This window comes from Tenrec ecaudatus, chromosome 16 (assembly GCF_050624435.1).
Source record: "Tenrec ecaudatus isolate mTenEca1 chromosome 16, mTenEca1.hap1, whole genome shotgun sequence".
NCBI lineage: Eukaryota > Metazoa > Chordata > Mammalia > Afrosoricida > Tenrecidae > Tenrec > Tenrec ecaudatus.
Window position 1 is genome coordinate 17,787,842 of NC_134545.1, and position 20,886 is coordinate 17,808,727.

At 56.7% G+C, this 20,886-nt stretch overlaps 1 protein-coding gene across 1 annotated transcript; it reads left to right on the forward strand.

The window, feature by feature from the left end:
• Window positions 1-13,004: 13,004 nt before the first annotated feature.
• TMEM119 (transmembrane protein 119) lies at window positions 13,005-20,199 on the forward strand. Its single transcript, XM_075534113.1, has 2 exons — window positions 13,005-13,121; window positions 17,880-20,199. Exon 2 carries the CDS (start codon window positions 17,894-17,896, stop codon window positions 18,740-18,742), a length of 849 nt encoding a protein of 282 aa, XP_075390228.1. The 5' UTR covers window positions 13,005-13,121; window positions 17,880-17,893; the 3' UTR covers window positions 18,743-20,199.
• Window positions 20,200-20,886: the final 687 nt, after the last annotated feature.

The following is a 20,886-nucleotide window of genomic DNA, read 5'->3' on the forward strand; positions in this document are numbered from 1 at the left end:
CCCCTGTTCCGGCCTTCGCCGGCATGCTCCCCAATGATGCCCACCCTGGGGCGGGTCTACTTTAACCCCACAGAAGAGATGGCACCGGAGACGCGAGACACCGAGAGGCTCCGACGTGACCGGCCTGAGGTCACGTAGCTTGTCCAGCAGCAGATGTGGCTTCTATTCTTAAGAAACCCAACGCAGACTTTCTGGGGCCACCAGCCACCCAAGGGTAGCTCCTGACGGAGCCAGCGGGAACTCCCTAAATTCCCTAGGATCAAAGCCAGGCCCTTGATCTGACGCAGCCTGTGGCCGTGGCAGGAGGCTCTGGATGGCAGCTGCTGGGCAGTACCCAGTCTGGTGCCCGCTGGGTAGGGGTGAGGTTCTAGTAGTCAAGAATTGTGATTCCCCCCCCCCCACCCAAATCCTGGCAGCATCTCTGGACACAGCAGGCATCTGGGCCGGTGTGTGGAATATTCCAGCAGCAGGAGAGTCAGTAAAGGGAAATCCCTCTGTGAATGTTGATAAGGACCCTGTAGGACAGACAGAGCTCTCCCCACAGGCTTTCTGGGCTGTCTATGCTGTCCTAGAGGGTCGGTATGAGTTGGATTTGACTGAATGGCATGAGGGCTTCTTTTTTTGTCAGTTCGAGTGTTTTAAGGTTTGGTGTTTTTCTAACGTCCCCCCAATTAAAAGAAGTAAACCATCAGGGTCAGGTCATCCGGTCAGACCAGCAGTTCTCAACCTGTGGGTCGTGACCCCTTTGGGGGTCGAACGATCCTTTCACAGGGGTCGCCTAAGATCATCGGAAAACACATATTTCCCATGGTCTCAGGAACCGAGACGCTGCTCCTCTATCCATCTCCAGGTGGGTCCGCCCACATGCAGATAGGCCCACCTACGAGGACCCGGCGTGAAGACTGTTACCCATGCTTCAAAACAACATTGCATAGATTTGTCATTAGAAATAAATATTTCACAATATGGAATTACGTATTGTTTTGTGATGAATCACTAGGCTTTCATGATGTTCAATTTGTAACAATGAATATACATCCTGCCTGTCAGATATTGACATGATGATTCATAGCAGTAGCAAAGTGACAGTGATGACGTAGCAGCGAAAATAATGTGGTTGGGGGGTCCCCACGACATGCAGAGCTGTAATCAAGGGGGCGGCATGAGGACGGCGGAGTACCACTGGGCGAGATGGCAGGCGCTGTGCAGTCAGCTCCGACTCCCAGCGACCTGACGGACCACAGAGGGACCCCCACGAGGCCCTGCCCCATCCTCACCGTCCTTGTCCTTGGAGCCCGTTGGCGGCCACTGTGTCCATCTACTCACCGAGGGGGTTTCTTCTTGTTGGCGCCGACAACATGTGCGAAGGAGGTGAGACAAAGTCTGCCCATCCTGGCTCCCAGGAGCGCTCTGGCTGGATTTCTTCCCAGACAGATCTGCTGGTTCCTTGCTTGGCAGCTCACAGGACGGCCAATCGTCTTCGCCAGCACCCTCGTTCAAACGCACCGGTCCTTCCTCCGTCTTCCTCATTCCATGACCCACTGTACCGTGCAGACGAGGCCGGGGAACAGACCAGGGCTGGGCTCTGCACACCTCAGTCTTTCAAGAGACATCCTTGCTCTTCAACCCTCTGAAGGAGCTCTTGTGCCGCAGGCTTTCTTTGGGGGCATAGCGTGGTACGTGTTGGGCTGCTAACTATGAAGTCAGCGGTTCAAGCCCACCAGCAGCTCCGTGGGAGAAAGATGAGGCTGTCTGTTCCCGAGTGGTTGGCTGTCTCGGAAACCCACGGGGCAGTTCTGCTCCATCCTATAGGACCGCTATGTGTCGGATCCAACTTGATGGCAGGGAGGTAACAAGGAAGTAGCGACCCCCCCGCCCCCCGTCCCCCGGAAACCACTCATGTCACTTCTTCAAAGCGGCCTCTCGTAGTCCCGCTGTCCTCTGGGACAGTCTTAGGTCCCTTCCAAGGTGACGACGGGCCTGCAGTGGCCTTGCTGATCTGTCAGATTGCTTGACAAGGTGCTGAACTCTCAGTCCCAGCACCGTGCCGGCATGCAGTGGGACTTCAGCAGCTTTGACTGGATGCCTGTTGGAGGGAGGGGTGGGAGGTGTGAGCGTTGGGGGGTATAGCAGCCTTGCAGAAGTGACAGGAGGCTGCGGGTGAAGGCAGTGGGGCCCAAGTTCGAATCCACATGCCACAGCTTATGAGCCGTGAGAGGCAAGGAACCTGCTGACCCTTGAAATTTGGGCTTTCTCACCTGTGAGAGTGGGCTTACCAGGCTGGTGGGAGAGCCGCTGCTCCAGTGCCGGGTGCTGCCCAGTAGGCCCCAGCTGGCCCCTGTCTTGGGAGGGCGTGCCTGGTTGCCAACAGGTGCGGAGCATCCGATAGGCAGCAGCCCTCGGCCCCCAGCCCAGTGGTTCAGGGCTGCAGACCCGCCCTGGTGAGCTCTGTCTTTGGGCCTAAAATTAGCTCACAAATTCCTGAGCTGCCTGGCCCTGTGCTTCCAGAGACAACGCAAACCAGATGTTTCCAGCTGTCAGAGCACCCCCCCCCCCTACCGCAGCGAGCCAAGTGTCCTGGCCTGGCTCTCAGGAGTCAGCTGGGGTTCAGTAGCTCTCCAACCCTCAAGACCCGAGGCTAGGTGGCAGTGGGGCAGCGGTGGGAGGCCAGAGGAAGGCCAGCCCCCAGACTGGGGCTCACGTGACTTCAAATATTGGGGGCACCCCTCCAAAGAGTCGAGGGAATCCCTCCAAAGAATTGAGATTTGGGGAGCACTCCTTTAAGTAGTGTGGGTCTTCTCACAAAGATTTGGGGGAACCCCAAGAATCAGGAAGCACTCCTCCATGAAGATTGGGGGCACCCCTTCAAGGATTGAAAAGCACGTTTCCAAGAATTCAGGGAATACCCCTCCAAGTTTGGGGGGCCAGCTCCACAAAGATTCGAGGCCACCCCACCAAGAATCCAGGGCCAACCCTTGCTGACAGATCAGGCTGAGCAGGGGCGGCTCTGTCCTTTTCTGTGCAGTAGCTCTGCCCAGCTACCTGAGGGTCAGGGCTGCCCGGGGCCACCTGCATGCAGATGTCACTGCTGGTGTTCGTCTGGGGAACCCAGGGCTCCCGGGAAGTCAGAGGGGATCCGCAACTCCCCCACCCCCTCCCCTTTACAGAAGAGGACACTCAGCCCCACAATAGATACCCACCTTGAAGTAGCAGCACCCAGACTCCTTGAAGGGCAGGAGGGCTTGGCTCCTCCTGGATAGTGCCCCATCCCTTCCCTTACCTGGTGGGTGGGTCTGGATGGGGTGGGACGCCCTGGCCTGGTGGAGGAGCCTGGCTTTTGCAGCTGCTGGGAGGAGGTGGCCCCTGGAGGGCACTGTAGAAGAAGCACAGTCCCCTCTCCAGAGTGGGCCCCACAGCTGTGTCCTAATCAGGGCCAGTCAGAGTGTATGGGGGGGGTGTGTGTGTTAGGAGGGGCTTAACACACCTGGGCAGCTGTGGTTGGTCCTCTGGTAAAAGTCCAACCCCCTTTAAGTGTCAGCTGAGGCTCTGGACCCCAGCCCCTGTCCTCTCACTACCCTGCTCCCCGCCCCCCTCCCCCCCTACCCCACCCCAACACCGCCCACAACCGGAGCAGGCTCTTTACCACCCCCTGCTCCACCAGGTGCCCCTGCCCTTTCCACTCACCATCCTCCCCTCTGCCTGAAGCCCTCACCCCAACTCACTCTAGCCCCCTTCAGGTCTCTGCTTGGAAGGCCACCTTCCTGAGCCTCAGTCAACAACCTTGCCTGCGCAGTGGGCTCGGCACCTGTCTCTGCTCCCCTTCCCACCTCTAGCAGGCCATCTCTGTGCTGCCACCTTCTCTTTTCAAATGGCCTGTCCCCATCCCTAGCAAGCAAGCGGGGTGGGAAGGGGGTGTGTGTGTGTGGGGGAAGGGGGCAGGAGGGGCCTGGTGGGGAACAGGAGAGAGGAAGACAAGATGGAGAGAGAGGGAGGGAGCGGGCATGGGGAGGAGAGAGAGAGAGAGAGAGAGAGAGAGAGAGAGAGAGAGAGAGAGAGAGAGAGAGAGAGAGAGAGAGAGAGAGAGAGAGAAAGAGAAGGAAGAGGAGGAGGAAGAGGAGGAGGAGGAAGAGGAGAGTAATCAGCAGTGGTGTCTGGTGGGCACAGCCTGTAAAGTAGAATGAGGGACCAGAGAGCAGGACTGTGGGGGCCTTACCTGTGCGCGCCCCGACACCTCTGGGCCTTCCCTGTTCTCTCTCACCAAGACCCTGCTCTTGTTTCCCCCACCCCCCACCTGCTCACAACCAGCCTGGCGTCCTCTCTACCTGCTGCAAAGGGTGCTGTCGCCACCCATCGCCCCCACTCACCCTCGTGATGCCCAGGAGACTCCTGGAGCGATGACCTCTGCCCCCACTCCTCCCACCCCAGCCCGGCCAACAGCAGGGTGGTCCCCATAATTGCATTCCCACTCGTGGGCTCCGGAAGCCCTTGGAATGTAAATATTTACTCCAGGACCTGCAGTTGGCCCGCCACTGGAGGCCGGAGGCCCCTCCAGCCCTCAGCCTACTGGACAGCTCCCCACCCGCCCAACCAGGGAAGATTTGGGGCTCACATATGTTCTAAGAAACATGTCTACTGTCACCGCTGACGTGAAATGCACCAACCTTACGTGGGCAGCTTCCAGAAGGTTCTGGAATCCTCTCCGCAGCCCATTCCATGGAACCCCATGGAAATGGAATTCTGTGGGACAGGTTCGCCTCTGGCTGTTATGAAGGTGGGATGCTGTTTCATTCCCTGCGGAGCTGACCCGGGACCCTGAGCAGCACAGGGCACTGCTTCAGTGTGTGACCGGTCTCAGCTTCTGCTGCCCCTGCGACCCCCACGGCTATTTCCAGGTTGGGGTGATTGTGAAGGAAGCTGCCATAGGGCTGTGGTGAGGTGCCAAGGAGCCGGTTCTGACCCACCGTGACCCGATGTGCCGCAGAATGAAACACGGGCCGGTTCTGCGCCAGCCTCAACCTTGCTCTTAAGTTTCAGCCCACGGTTGCAGCCCCTGTGTCCATCCATCTCTCTTTCCCTGCCCCTCCCCTTTACCAAGCATGATGTCCTTCTCCAGGGACTGGCCTCTGCTGACCACATGTCTAAAGTCTATCAGACGAAGTCTCGCCATCCTGACTTCTAAGGAGGAGATTCCGGCCGTGCTCCTTGTGAGAGAGATTGGTCTGTCCTTTGGGCAATCATGGCACTTTCAATACTCCTCAGTAGCACCGTCATCCCAGTACATCAACTCCTCTTCCATCTTTCCCAGCCAATGTCCAACTTTCACTTGCATAGGAGGTGATTGGAAAGACCCTGGGTTGGGTCGGGCCCCCTTGAGATGTCAAAGGAACATCCTTTGCTTTTCAGCACTCTGTAGAGAGCTTGGGCAGCAGACGGACCCAGCGCAGAGCATCCTTTGATCTCTCGACCGCTGCTTCCATGAGCATTGACCGTGGAGCCAAGCAAGATCCTCGACAACTATCTTTTCTCCATTTGCATGGTAGTCCCCAACGGGGCTTGTGAAGATTTGGGTTTTCCGCCCGGAAGGCTGCAGCCCCCCCCCCCCCGATTGTCATCAGCAAGGGCTTCAGACCCTCCTCCCTTTCAGCAAGCAGGGTTGTGTCACCTGCGCATCACAGGCTGTTCATAAGCGTTCCCCCGATGCTGATGCCCATTCCTCTTCCTCCTCGAATCCAGTGTCTCTGAAGATTTGCTCAGCGCTCACATTGAACAAGTATGTCTCTGACACACACCTTTGTGGATGTTAAGCCACGCGGTGCGCCCTGGTTTCTGTTCGCACCACTGCCTCTTGCTCCACGCACATGGATGGGCACGCCGCGCGGACACAATGAAGCGTTCTGGAATTCCCGTTCTTTGCAAGGCTAGCCATGGTTTGTGACGGTCCACACAGCTGCTGGGTGCGGTTCTCGCTTGGACATGCGCTTTCCTGCTCCTGAGGGAAAAATCTGGAGGTGGGGCGGCTGGGTCAGACAGGCAACATCTCGTTAAGTTTATTTAAAAAAACACAAAACACTGCCAGACCATTTCCCCCAAGTGGCTGCATCCGTGTCACCCACCCCCGCTCCTCCAGCAGCAGGTGGGTGTTCTGGCTGTTTGCTGGCAGTTGGCGGCTGGGGTGGGGGCGATGAAGCGATTCTGGAAATCAGTGGGGAGGTGACTTGGAGTCACAGAACGCCAGGGTTTGAAGGAGCTTGATTCTCCGTCCCTGCAAGGCTCTGGTCGCCCAGAGTGAGGGGCAAGCCTGCTGCTGCTGTGGGTCTCCCGATATCTTCTCTCAAACGGTTTCTTAGGTGAACAGATCAGCCAAGGGGCCCAGTGCCAGGCCTTTCCCCATCTGGGGCCTCCACATTTGCTGTTCCCTCTGTCCCGGAGGCCCTTCCTCCTGCCCTTTGGGTGGCAGCTTCCTCTTGTCCTGTACGTTGTCAGCTCAGTCTTCTCTAGGAGCGGCTATCGCTGACCTCCGTCGCTAAGATAGCTGCCGGGTGCCTGCAATCACACCCAACATCCAGTCCCCAGCTCACTCTCCTTTCTATTTCCTTGAGAGTTGACTCTCGTGCCTAATGTTGAGTTACCTGTTGCTCACCTGGAAGCTCCTGAAGCAGGGGCCTCTTCTGCCTTATTTCTGCCTGTCTTCCCCTGAAAAGCCACTGGTCAGCAGCCATTAAGTGAATCAAGGCACAAAGGAATGATGTCCGGGCAATCTGGAGTTCAGTTCCCATCTGCAATATGGAACCAGTATCTTCCCGTTGGCTGGCGAATTTATGCTGAGTGTGTACGGTGTGTTCACCATCAGGGATAGAAGAACAGAAAAGGCCCCGATCTTACCCACAGGCAGTTCACAGTCTACAGACAGCTGGACAGATAAAACAGCTAGATAGACAGTTGGACAGCTTGATAGACAGATGGAGGATAGATGGATGGATGGGTGGGTGGGTAGATGGATAGGTGAATTGGAAGGATGGATGGATGAATAGATGGTTAGGTGGGTGGATATTTGGATGGGTAGATAGATAAATAGATAGGTAGGTGGATGGATGGGTGGATGGATGGATGGATGGATGGATGGATGGATGGATAGGTTGGTGAATAGATGGATGAATATGTGGATGGATGGGTGAGTAGGTAGATGATTGGATAAGTAGATAGGTAAGTAGATAGGTAGGTGGATAGATGGATGATGGGTAGGTGAATGGATGGATGGATAGGTTGATGGATAGGTGGATGAATAGCTGGATGGATGGGTGAGTGGGTAGGTGAGTAGATAAATGGATGAATGGGTAGGTAGGTGGATGTATGTATGGATGTATGAATTGATGGATAGCTGGTAGATAGATGGATGAATAGATGGATGGGTAAACGAGTGGGTGGTTGTTGGATAGGTAGATAGGTAAGTGGATGGATGGATAGATGAGTGGGTGGATGTTTGAATGAGTAGATAGATAGGTCAATGGTTGGATGGGTAGGTGTGTGAGTGGAGGGACAAACAGACAGGCAGGCAGGTAAGTAGGTAGGTGGTTGTCACTGATGGATCCTAACTCACAGTGATGTCTACACAGCAGAACAAAATGCTACCCAGTCCTGCATCATCCTCAGGATCACTACCATGTTCAAGTCCACCTCTGCAGCCACTGTGGGGCCAGTCCACCTCACTGAGGGTCTCTCTTACCCTTGTCACCACCACCATGTTGGCCTCCAGTGAGGGAGCCATTCTGATGAGGGGTCCACGGAAAGCAGCCTGTTGTCATCCATGTTTTTCACTGGACACTGATCATGAGGCCTTGGTCTTGAAGCTCTGCTGAATCCTGTCCCATCATGGGTAGGTGCTGCTATGTGAGATCCTGGTGATAGGGCTTCCAGCACCACAGCAAGAAGCAAGCCACCAAGGTAGGACAGGCTGACAGCTGAGTGGTGGTCACAGTCCAGCAAAACCCAAACCCAACTGTGTTCATCTGGGTAGACTAGAGACACAAATTCAGACACGTGTGTATAAGAAAGAGCTTTATATAAGGAGTAATTGTACATTAAGAAAACAGCCCAGCCCAGTCCAGATCAAGTCCTTACATCCAATATTAGCCCATATGTCCAATACCAGTCTGTAAATTCCTCTTCAGACTCATGCAATGATGCCAAGTGCAGGAAGATCACAGGCCGGTGGGTGGAAAGTCCTGTGGATCCAGTGGTGGTTGGTGGAAGCATCTCAGTGCTGGCGTAGGTCTCCACGTGGTTCCTCCAGCTCCAAGGTTCTGGCTGCCTTCAGCATAGCCCTGTGTGGCTTGTCAACAGGGATGTTTGCCAGGGAGTGAGCATGTGTCCTGCTTCCAGCAAGTTATTTATCTCCTTCGTGCCTCCAGATGAGGTCATCAAGCTGTGGCCTGATTGACAGACTCAACTCCACCCCTTCACTCTTCACAGTCTCAAGTTGACACCAGATGATGTAGCTGCCACACCAACCCGACTCGAGAGCCCAGGGCAGAAGCGCAGCTGCGGGTTCCTGAGGCCGTAATCTTTATTGGAGCAGATTGCTTCCTCTTTCTTCCAAGAAGCGGCTGGTGGGTTTGAACCACCAACCTTGTACCTAGCAGCCCAAGCCTAACCCACAGTGCCACCAAAACTTCTACAATCTAGAGCAGTGGTTCTCAATCTGTGGGTCACGACCCCTTTGGGGGGCCACCGACCCTTTCACAGGGGTCGCCCGATTCATCACAGTAGCAACATGACAGTGATGAAGTAGCAACGAAAATAATGTTAGGGTTGGGGGGGGGTCACCACCACATGAGGAACTTTATGAGGAAGGTTGAGAACCACTGGTCTAGAGTATAGATTCCCAAGCCGATTTGGCCTACTGCCCCTTTTCAGAAAGGCAAAACCCCAAAAACTCCGCTACAAAACACATTTGTTACATGTAGACACCCATCTGGGAAAATCTGTCATATCTGCTTCTACAGCCCCCCTGGATCATGCCAGCGCCCCCCAGGGGTGGCATCACCCACTTTGGGAAACACTGGGTGGCTGCCACACAGCTAAACAAGTGATTACAGCCCAGCACAGCCAATGCTCTAAGGGGGGTGTCAGGGGGTGCAGGCTGGGGGACCCTGGAGAGCTTCCTGGAGGCGGTGACGGCTAAAGTACAGCATGCGTAGAGGTGGTCAGGCATGGCGGCGAGCATGGAGAACGTGCTTCTGGCAGAGGGGCCCTAGGCAAAGGTGCCAGCGCTTTCTGCCTCATTCATTCATCCATGTCCTGTGCTGTCTGGCACAGCTGTTGGCATGTGCAGCCGTGTACTAAATAGCTGTACAATGAGCCAACATGCTTAGCTTGCAGATGGAGAAACTGAGGCCCGTGAGGCTTCTCAGCCTGCCTGGAGCTCTGGCCTGCTGGCTGAGGCAGACTTGCCTCCTGGGCTGCCGGCTGGGTAGATCCTCCCCGGGTGTCTCTGAAGGCAACAGAGCCTGTGGTGGGCCCTGGCTCCAGGGCTCTGCAGCCACATGAAAGACCAGGGCTATTTTTGCCCCAAGGACAGGCCCCAGTGGCCTGCGTAATTACAAAGGACGCCGGGCCCTTGAGCAGGCTGGAGCTGAGGGGCTGCTGTGGGCAGGAGGGGTGGCCAGTTGCCAGCTCCAGGGCCTGATGGTGGAAGAGCCTGGCAGAGACCTGAGGGTTTTCCTGCCCCCTCCCTGCCTCCTCCTCCTCACACAGGGCAAAGACCGTGGCTGCTAACTGCAGTGGGGTTGCTGCGACCCTCTAAGGCTGGCGGAGACCCTGGCACTCCTCCTTGCCACTGACCTGGTCTCACCTCTTGGAGCCATGGCCATGCGGGCCAGGGGGCATCCTGGGCCCATGACGAGTCTGAGGACTGAAGGAAGGGATGAAGAACCTGTGCAGTTGGACAGGAGAAGCTGCGTGAATTTGGAGCTTGTCACATCCTGGGAACATGAGCACTGGGGACAGAGTGGTCAAGGTCACTCTCATGGCCAGCAAGCGTTGATGGAGCACCTTCTGTGTCCTGGACCCTGCCCCTCTGCTCCTGCTTCCTCAGTGCCCCTCCTCATCTTCCAGAGCTGCCGCCCTTACGAAGGCCCGCTCCCTGAGCCCCAGGACCAGACTAGCCCTCCTGGCAAGTGAACCCAGGGCCCTGTGATCACATCAGTCACCCATGAGTCCATGTTGCCATTAGAGATTCATTTGCTTACCTAGTGACCGCAGCTGTCCCCTCCACGCTGTGTGTACTTGTCACGGCCTCCCCAGGCCTCACGCTGGGCTGGGTACAAAGCACATGCTCAGGAAGTGTTTGCAGAATGAATGAAATGTAGGGCTGGCAGCCTGGCTGCAACCGGAACATCCAGGAGGGCAGTCCCTGGCCGGTGTCTGTCCGGGTCAGCCCCACGTTTAACGACAGCCCAGAGACGGTCAGCTCTTTGTTCGGCCCCACACAGGGTTTGAGACCCGGCAGAACTTTCAGACTCAAACTCACTGCCAAAGGAGTCGCTGCTGTTCCTGGTGACCCTGCAGGGCAGGGCAGAGCCGTCCCTGTCGGTTTCTGAGACGGTAAGACTTTTTCTTTTCTTTTTAATCCCCGGAGATGATAACTCTTTGGGAGTAGAAAGCATTGTCTTTCACCGTCAGAGCAGCTGGTGGTTTCAAACGCCTGACCTTGGAGAGAGCAGCCTAGCGTGTAACCACAACGCCACCAGGGCTCATCGGCTGAACTTTAGGAGGCTTTTGTTGTTGTTGTTGTCAACCAGGGACTGACATAACTGAAGCTGTGTACTCAGATGGGTTCGATGCTGGGTTTAGGGAAGAAAGAGATTGGGGAGAGGAGACAGGGTCTGGAGGCCCTTTGCTGGGGCCTCTGCTGTGGGGCGGGGCCCACAGGCCTGTGGGGTCCCCCCCACCCCAAGACACTCTGATCCTGCGGCTGCGTAGAAGCAAGGACTCTGGCGTCCGTGATGCTGTTGGCGCCTGGGTAAGCCAAGGCACCGTGACTACCCATTTCCATGGCTGCGAAATGGGCTTCAGTTACCCATTTGCCTCCCCTCCAAGCCCCAGCTATGGAAGGCCCCTGGGTGCTTGGGACCCTCCTCCATGCTGTGTGGTGGCTGTTGGCGGTCCCTGAGTCGGGGCAGTGACTCTCGGCCACCCCACCTGTGCAGCCTTGGACTTGTCCTGAGGGTCTTCCAGGTGCGGCTCTTGGGAAGCAGGTGGTCAGAGAGCAGACCGCTCTGGGCCTTCTCAGATGCCTCCCGCCTCCCAGATGGACAGCACGCCGAGCCTTCAGCGTGGTGCCCTCTGCCTGCCCTTTGTCCACTGCTCACAGCCGCCAATGCCACGGACAGCTGAGGTTCCCTTCCTCGCTGGAAGGGCACTCTCCCTCCTGGGGTCTCCGAAGCCCTCGGCCGGGTTTCTTTCCTGCCGCCAGCCCCGTGCTGTTCTGATCGGTTTAAAAGCTGTTTTATTGCAACGTAGTCCCGCATTGCACACCGTTCGATGGTTCATTCATATCAAGAACAGTTCAAAGTCATCGCCATCGTCAATTTTAGAACAGTTTCTTTTTTCTTGTTCTTGGCTTCCTTTTTCTCCCCAGCCTCCCCTGCCGTATGGACCCCCAAGGAACCACTAGACCAGGGACGCTTCTTATCCTTCAACCTCTCCTGCATTTCACATACCGGAAAACACAGAAACCGAAAGAGCTAACAACAACAGCAAAACACCTCACTCGTAAAGCAAGCGGAACATATTAAACGCTAGACCAACTTCACACTGGGTCCAAAGGGAGATCTGAGGATAAGGTGTTGAATCTTGACCCAACAGTGCCTGCAATCGCCCTCATTCTCCTGCTGAATCCACACGTGTTTCCTTTCCACTTGTGTTTCTAAACGGAAACAACTTTTTTTTAAAAAAAGGGAGATCAAATACGATATTACATTTTAACGTAACTAGACCTGCTATCATCGTCTCTACAAAGGTCTCTGTCTGATGACCAGAGGGGGTTCGCCAGATCAGTGGTTCTCAACCTTCCTCAGGTTCCTTCATGTGGTGGTGACCCCCCAACCATAACATTATTTTCGCGGCTACGTCATCACTGTCGTTTTGCTCCTGTTAGGAATCAGGCGACCCCTGTGAAAGGGTCCTTTGACCCCCCCCAAGGGGTCGCGGCCCCCAGGTTGAGAACCTCTGTGCCAGAGGCTAATCTATGCGTGCAGCTCTGTGCTCTGGTGTGGTGTCCACGTGGGCCTCGCATGGCCCTGCACACGGGAAGGGCACACATGAACCTGTGTCCTCCTGCACTATTGGATTCCTCAGGTCAGTCGGAGGACCCGGGATGGCCCAACCTCTTCCCCCATCTCTGAAATGGGACCGTCAGTTCTAGGCGGGAGACCAGAGAGTCAGAGTTTTCCCTCCACCCCCACGCCTGGGGAAACTGAGAGCTGCAGAAGGGAAGGGACCCACAGGGCCCCAAGCAAGTGTCCACACTCAGTCCCCTGCCTGAAGTCTTGCCTCGGGCCTCCCCGAAGCCCTTGACTCCCCACGCTGCCCCCGGGGCCTCGGAAACACTGAGTCACCTTGGGAGCCAGGGACCTGGAATTTTCTTGGTGGCTTCCAGGACTCCCAGATCTAAGCGGGAGGGGCTCCTTGGGGTGCGGGCAAATGGGGGCAGGATCCAGGCTCGGCCCTGGGCGCTTGTCCTGGGACAGCTCTGCAGGGCCACCAAATGTGCTCTGAAGAAGCACCAGGGTTGGGGGCGGGGGCGGAGGGGGGTGGGGGGCAGGGGCAGAGTTGGTGTTTCCCCAGCAGAGGCTTGGAGGGGCTCCTGCGAGCGGGTGAGCGGGAGGGTGGGCTGCTGTGTGGGCCCAGCGCAGCCCCACCCCCTCCCGTGTCCCCACCCCAAACCCTCCTAATGCAATCCAGCTGGCCCCGGGCGCACGCAGGGGCGGGCGGGAAGAGGGGGCAGGGCCGCGGGGAGGGAGTGTGCAGGCACAAGTTTAGAGCAGGCAGCGGGCAGACCCATCTGCAGGGCCGGCTGTCCCCCAGCTCCACCTGCGGAAGTTCCCAGCCTGTGCGAGGAGGTAAGTCCTGGCCCCTGGCTGACCAGCCCCGGGGGCTCCCTGTCCTGAGAGCCAGGGGTGTCTAGGTGTTTAGAGACTGGAACAGTGGGAGCAAGTCAAGCCAGGGGTGTTTTAAAGCATGAGGGTGGTGGTGGTGTGTATGATGCAGCTGGGCCTCTGTATCCCTGTTGATGTGCTGTTCCTAGAGAGTGTGGGGTTTGTACCCGCGAGTTGTGTCCCTTGGGGACGTTGCGGCCGAGTTGGGGTGCCTGTGTGTGTGTGTCTGCTGCCGCGGCTTGCACCCAGAGAGGAGGGGATTGTGTCTGCAGGTCTGGGTGTCGTGTGTCCACATTTCGGCTGTGTGTCTGTCTGTGGAAGGGAAGGGAAGGGGTTCAGCTCTCAGGAACCCCTTCCTGCCCCACGACTCCCATCTGAGGCCCCCAGGTCTGTGTCCTCCACTGGCCCCAGGATACCAGGACAGTGCAGTCCAGGTCCCTCCACCCACCAGGCCCCCCCAAAGCCACTAATTGAAGCCAGGTTCTTCGCTGGCTGCCCAGCCCCCTCTGGCCACCAGCCTGCCTGTGGTCCACATGGGACTGCCCTTCTAGCCCCCCACCCCCTTATGTCTAGGGGAACCCAGGCTTTGGGGGTTAATTTGCATTCACCTGCATATTAATGACCACCAGTGGGACCCAACTTTTTAAAACTCTTAACCCAAAGATGGATCCTGAAGAGAGGCAACTGGTCTTTGGGGAAGTCCGGGGTTGCCTCTGACCCACACCTACAGTGTCCCGGCCCTGCCGTGTCTTGTCCAGAGGCCAGTCAGGCAGCCACTCTCTTCGATTACTGATGGGGAAACTGAGGCACAGAGCGGTGAGAGGGCTGGGTGGTGACTTCTGGAAACCTAAGCTGCCCTCTCTCTGTCCAGGACTCTGACCTGCTGGACCACCTGGGGTGGCCATCCTGTCTCTGGGCCTGAGTCCTCAGGTAAAACAGATTCCAAATCCCTGGAAAACTGTAAGACTTAGGGGGCTGACCGAGACTGGGGCAACAGGATTCCATTTTTTCCCAGATGGAGCTGGAGGACCTGGTGGGCAGACTGTCCTGAAGGGTTATTTCCAAGCTGAGGCCTCGAGGGCCCAGGGACTCGGCCCTCATGTAGACTTCTGGGCGCTGGCTGGCTGGGTGGAGGGGGGTTGCCTCTCCAGGGAGGAAGATGGGGTTCAGGGCCCTCAGGACCCCTTGTGAAGTTTTAAAGAGCCAGGAATAATTTATGTGGGCTGGGGAACCGGGGTGGACTTCCTGCATCCCCTACCCTGACCCCGAAGCTCTGGGCCCTGTGCATGTGTGTATGTGTCAGTGCAGTGTGGCGTGTCAAAGTGTGCGGGTGAGCTGTATGGTGCAGGTGATGTGTGTAGGGTGTTGACCGGCATGTGTGATGTGTGCCTGGTGTGTTGTGTCTGAGGTGATTCTGATGTGTGTGATGTATAGGGTATGTGCTGGTGTGTGTGATGTGTGTGCAGTGTTTGTGGGTGATGCGTTCTGTTGTGTGTGGTGGTGGTGGTGGTGTGTGTGTGTGTGTGTGTGTGTGTGTGTGTGTGTTTCCAGATTCTTCAGGGACCAGAGCCGAGGCACCTCCCGTCTGTGGAGGAGGGTAACAAGAAGACAAGGTCCTGCCTAGTGAGCCCGAGGGCGGGCAGGCGGAAGAACTCCTCAGAGCAGGGATCCAGCCGCTCCTGAATTCCATCTTTCCTCTGGGAGAGCTTCCCCGCAGCGGGCGCTTTCTGAGCTGCTTCTAGTCTGATGCTGACAGCTCAGTGAGGCCCCTCACCCTCCCACCGCAAGTCACAGAAGGGGACCGTCTGGGGAGCTAGAACGCCAGGGGCCGCCAACTTCCTGGCTGGCACTGTGGCCTGGCCTTACTGCTGCTGCCCACGCAGGGCTTCGCTGGGAGCCTTTCACAATCGTCCTTGAAGAAACCCGTCTGGCCCACGGCCGGCTCCATGGTGAGAAGGTTCAGCTGCCTCTGGATTTGAGGTGGAAGGGGTGTGTGTGTGTGCCTGTCTGTCTGTCTGTCTGCAGGACAAAGTGCAAAGGTGTCTGAGGGATCTTTGAAGCAGCAGAGAGGGCCGGGCTGGTGGCTCCCCACCTCTCAGACTCAGCTCCAACCGACTAGAGACATCACCAACTTTCCTGAGCCGGCCCTGGGCGCTCTGAGTGAGTGTGTGGTGTGTATGTGCACTAGGAGTGTGTGCATGAGTGTGTCTTGTGTGTGTGGTGTGAGTATGTGTGATGGCAATGTGTGTGACTGATGAGAGGCGTGTGTCCGGGTATGATGTGCAGGAGTGTGCCTGGGCATGTGTATGGTGTGTGTGTGTGTGTGTAATGTCTTATGAGTGCAGTGAGTGTGTGGTCTATGTGTGTGTGTATGTGTATGGTCTATAGGCGCATGTGGTATGTGTGTATGTACATTATGAGGGAGTGGTGTGTGCGCACGAGTGTTTATGTGTCTGTGTGTGGTGTATGTGTATCATGAATGTAGTGTGTTTGGCATGTATGAGTATGGGTGGTGTTTGTGAGTGTGATGTGTGTATGTGTAATGAGACTGTGTCTGATGTGTGTGTGTGGTGTGTATACTATGAACGTAGAGCGTATGGTCTATATGAGTGTGTATGTATGTGATATGCATGTACATGCATGAGAGTAGCATGTTTGGTCTGTATGAATATGTATGTATGTGTGTGGTGTGTGCATTGAGTGTAGTACGTGTGGTCTATATGCGTGTGTGTGGTCTGTATGAGTCTGTGTTTATGTGGTACGTGTGTCCGTACACGAGGGTAGCATGTTTGGTGTGTATGTGAATGTGTGTGGTGTGTGTGTATCATGAATGTAGTGCGTATGATATGTATGCGTATGTGTGGTGTTTGTGAATGTGGTGTGTATGTGTGATGAGACTGTATTGTGTGTGTGTGTGTGTGTGTGTTAAGTTGTATGTGTGAGATAGAGGACCTAAAGGCCCCCAAAGGGCTGTCCCCAGCTCCTGGGGCCCTGGGTCCTGGCAGGGCCAGCAGGAGGAGGGGCTCCCAGGGCCTTGCCTGGTTGTCACCAGCCTGTGGGGAGAGCTTGTGTGTTGGAACGCCTGGCTCCCTGTAACTGCGGCCCTGAGGGATGTATTAATCAGCAGGCTGTCTGGCCCAGACGGGGTCTGGGGGTTCAGGCTGGGAGCAGGCTGGGGCTGCGAGGCGAGGGGCTCATCTGGTTCCCATCTAGTGCAGTCGGCGGTGGGAGGGGCCAGCAGCTCCAACTTTTTGTCTTTGGGCCTCTAAGAGGCCAGGGTTCCCCCTGCCTGCAGGCCGTCTCTGGGGGAGGCTCTCACCCTGGGCACCTCCAAGGGGCGAGGGACAGAGGGAAAGCTCTAGGCTGGTGAGCATCAGAGCCGGCCTGCCCCAACCCCCAACCCTCCCCACCTCCACGCAGGCGTCTGGAGACCCCGGACGAGGGGACGGGCCCTGAGGTTCTCTTCCAAGGCAAGTGGCTTAGCTCTTCTGCGAGATGGAGATAATAACACCTGGAGAGGGTAACCCCCTAACAAGCCTCATAAAGTCTAGTTCACGGCCACTGAGTGGATTCTGGCTCAAAGCGCCCCTGGAGGACAGAGAGGAACTGCCCCTTGGGCTCCCGAGGTTGGGCATCAAGAGAACGGGTGTGCGCCCTGCTGACCTGGGGGCCAGTAGTTCCAATGTGTCACCCACGACACCCCCGGGGAATCCTTGTCTGGCACACGGTAACTGGTCATTAGCCAACCCACTGCTGCCTCGCCCACGCCCATGCGGGGCGAGCCCTGAGAGCCCCCAAGAACAGTGCCCGTGTGGTTTGGAAGTCAGTCGCTGGGTCTTTGTTCCCGGGTCCCTCTGGGTGGACGCCCACAGTCGGTGTTCCTATTAGCAGACAAGCACAGAGCCATTGAAAAACAAACAAAAAACCCCGGGCCCTGGAGACACGTAATCTCAGAGTGACTTTAGAGGGCAGAAGGGCGTCTTCTGCTTTTTTAAAAAAAACTTCCTTCCTTCCCTTTTTCTTTTTAAAATCATTTTATTGGGGGCTCGTACAGCTCTTATCCCAGTCCATCCATCCACTGTGTCAAGCGCACTTGTACATGTTGCCATCATCCTTTCAAAGCGTTGACTTTCTACTTGAGCCCTGGGGATCAGCTCATTTCTTCCCTCCCTCATGAACCCTCGATAATTCATAAATTATTATTGTCATATCTTATACCGATGACCACAGTCTGCCTTCACCCCATGTTTCTGTTGTTCATCTCCCCTTGGGGGGGCGCGGTTATATGTAGATCATTGTTATCAGTTCTGCCTTCCTACCCCCCCACCCCTGTGGGTTTCTGAGATGTAACACTTCAGGGGAGTAGAAAGCCTTGTCTTTTTCCATCGGAGCACCATGTGGTTTCGAACTGCTGACCTCGTGGTGAGTAGCCCAATGTATAACCAACCCCTAAACCACCAGGGCTCCGGTTATTATTTATTTATATTTTTACTTTTTTTTGGCTCCTATTATTTTTCCAAGTGATTTCAAAATAGTTAAAAACTTCTTATTATAATGAATTTAAATTTTGTATTATAATTTTTTTAAAAAAGAGTTTGTCCATAGCATGCATTCAGCAGGCCAGTCAAGGAACATTAATTGATCACTTACTATATACCTGCCTGGTGCGTGTGAGACTGTGCCCCCCTGCCCTGACTCATCTCCCACCCTGTGTCCCCACAGGCCCCAGAGACAACATGGCCCCCACCCTGGTCTCCCTGCTGCTGCTGCTGCTTGCTGGGTCCCCCTCTGCGGCTCCCTCGGTGGAGGTGGGCCTGCAGGCCTCCTTCCTGGAGGATGCTGGGGGCAGCGGAGAGGCCGAGGGCTCCTCTGCCTCCTCTCCGAGCCTGCCACCAGCCGGGATGCCAGCCTTCAGTGCCACGTCCGTGGGCCCCCCGCCCACGGTGCAGGGTGAGCCCCAGCCCCCCACCAACTTCCTGGACGGGATCTTGGACTTCTTCCAGCATTACGTGCTGCTGGTCGCCGTGGTGGGCTCGCTGACCCTGCTGCTCGTGTGCATCACCTGCGCGGTGCTCATCACACGCCAGAAGCACAAGGCCTCCGCCTACTACCCCTCCTCCTTCCCCAAGAAGAAGTATGTGGACCAGAGTGACCGCGCCGGTGGGCCTCGGGCCTTCAGCGAGGTCCCCGACCGGGCTCCTGAAGGCCGGCCGGACGAGGCCCTGGCCTCTTCCCAGCAGCTGCAGGCGGACATCCTCGCGGCCACCCAGAACCTCAAGTCTCCGGTGAAGGCCGCCCCAGGGGCTGGGGACGGAGCCGTTGTGGTTGAGTTAAAGGCCCAGGAGGAGGAGGAGGAGGAGAAGAAGGAGGTGGAGCAGGGGGAAGGCAGCCAGGAGGTGGACAAGGAGGCCCAGGCACCCAGTGCCCCAGCAGAGTGCTCCAGCATGCCAGGGGAGCCCCCTTGTGCAGCAGAGGCCCAGGAGGGCCTGGCAGTTGGTGAGGGCCCTGGGGAGCCAGATGCTTTGCCTTTGTTATCTGAGGAATCAGAGGACCCCACGGGTTCCCCTGAAACCCCCTGTGTATAAGGCAGCATCAGCCCCAACATGCAGCCCCCTCCCTCCCTGCTGAGCTGTTAGCCCTGGCCATTGGCTCCCAAGCAGTCCCCCTCCTTGGGTATTCAGAAGCCCTGACTGTCCTAGACCACCCCTCTGTTGGCTGCTTCCTTCCACGTCCTAGGCGTCTCGACCCTCCACTGGTCAGAGGTCTCGGTCTCTTAGTGACCCAGTGCACAGCAGAATGAAGCACTACGCAGTCGTACGCCGTCCTCACAATGGCTCCTAGGTCGGAGCCCGTTGTTGCAGCTACTGTGGATTCTCCTTCGCTGCCCCTCTGCCCTACCAAGCATGATGTCCTTCTCCGGGGGCTGCTCTCTCCCAATCGCGTGTCCGAAGTACGGACGGACTTTGAGGGGAAGTCTCCCCATCCTTGCTTCTAAGGAGCATTCGGGCTGTACTTCTTCCAAGACGGATTAGTTTGTCTTTCTAGCAGTCCATAGTACTTTCAATTTTCTTCCTCATCCCCAAAACCTCCCCCAAGCTCCAGAAACATCCATCTCTGAAGCTCCGAGGGGCTACATCCCCCAGCACAGCCCTTCTGGGTGTGTGCCCTATTGGGGTCATGACAGAACAACCCCCCAGCACTGGGGAACGAGGGCATTCCCCTCCCCACCAGGGTAGAAGAGAGATATAGAGTAAGAGGCCAAAGGGGAGGGGGTCCTCATGAGCCCAGCCCAGCGCAGCCTGAGATGAGACAGGTATGGTCTCTGTGCCCCCAACCCTCTGATACATCAGGGACAGTGCGGCTCTGTCCTTGTCCCGAGACACCCCCTCTGTACTTCCCCCCACCCCCTGCTGCCATCGAGGTGAACCTGAATCCCCGGACCCTCTGCCAGGAGCAGTCTCCAAATGAGTGTCTCAGAGAAAAGGATTTCAAACCTTGGGGCTCCCCAGCCCCACCAGCAGGACCTCTGTCGACTTGGGGTTCACATAGCTTCTCCCCCAAACACCTTTTGACCACAGAGGGCCTTTTGTCAGTGCCCGAGGAAAACCCAAGACACTCACTTTGACCAAGTCTGCTCCCAGCTCTCATGGGCATGCCCCCACTCTGACTTCTGATTTGCCTAGAGTGTGGGGAGTGTGGTACTCGGGTGCCAAGCAATCTCTGTGCTGGGGGCAAAGTGGGGTGAATACATTGGACCCTTCCTTTTAGGCCCCCAAAGCAGCCCTATATGATGGGTAGCTATGTCAGGCCCCACCCACTCTGCTCTGGGGGTACCTCCACCCCCACCCCTCCCTTTGCTCATCCCTCTGGCCCAGCAGCTGAATTCATAGCAGTCAGACCCCAGCAGGGTGCCTGACCCCCCATCTGACTTGGGGAGACTCCGGGAGCTCCCCCAATGCCGCCCAGAACATTCTCGGCACTGCCCACGCCGCCAAGATCTGTCACCTGAGATTGCCACAATAAATCTCTGTTCTGGCCCCAGTGTCATGACTTTCCTGATGGAGGGGTGGTTCTGCTGGGGGATAGGAAGGGGTTCCCCTTTCAAGGGAGGGGGGCAGACCCGTCAGCCAGGCCTGGTGCTTGAACACGCAGATGAGGATGAGAAAGGGCAGGACAAACAGGCACCCGGAACGAGGGTGAAAACGTTCATCCCCAGGCCTGGGTACCACTTCTGGTTGTGAGGATGCTGTGTGGCCTAAGCCAAGTGGCTCAGCCGCTCTGGGAATGCCATGCTCGCTACTTGTTGTCTGTGACCTTGGGGTAGCCGCTGCCTTCTCTGTCTTCTGCCCAAGACCAGCAGGGAGCTGACCAACACCGTGGTTGGTGATGGGAAGGGGCTTCCTCTCCTGCATTCCCTGCTCTCTCACCCCGGGACTCACTGGGGAAACCCCGCTCGCCCACCCTAGGTGGGGCCCCTGGCTGTTTGGCTTTTGTAGGCTCACCCATCTGGCTCCTTCTTGCCTTAGATGGCCGGTTCTCGAGTGGCCTTCGCCGCGCCCCTCCTTTCAGGGCCCTCAGAGCTGAATGGCCAGCTGGGATCCAGATGTGGCTGGGGCTGGGGGCCTCTGAGGGACTCTCGGGGCGGTGGGGGCAGGGCAGTGGTCCTCTGCATCCCCTTGCCTCTGTTGAGCCACATCCATCTGGAGGCGGTGACGGTGGGGGTGGGGTG

Bases quoted from the DNA above. Each gene is read 5' to 3' on its own strand.
- TMEM119 (XM_075534113.1), top strand. From the start codon at position 17,894: ATGGCCCCCACCCTGGTCTCCCTGCTGCTGCTGCTGCTTGCTGGGTCC.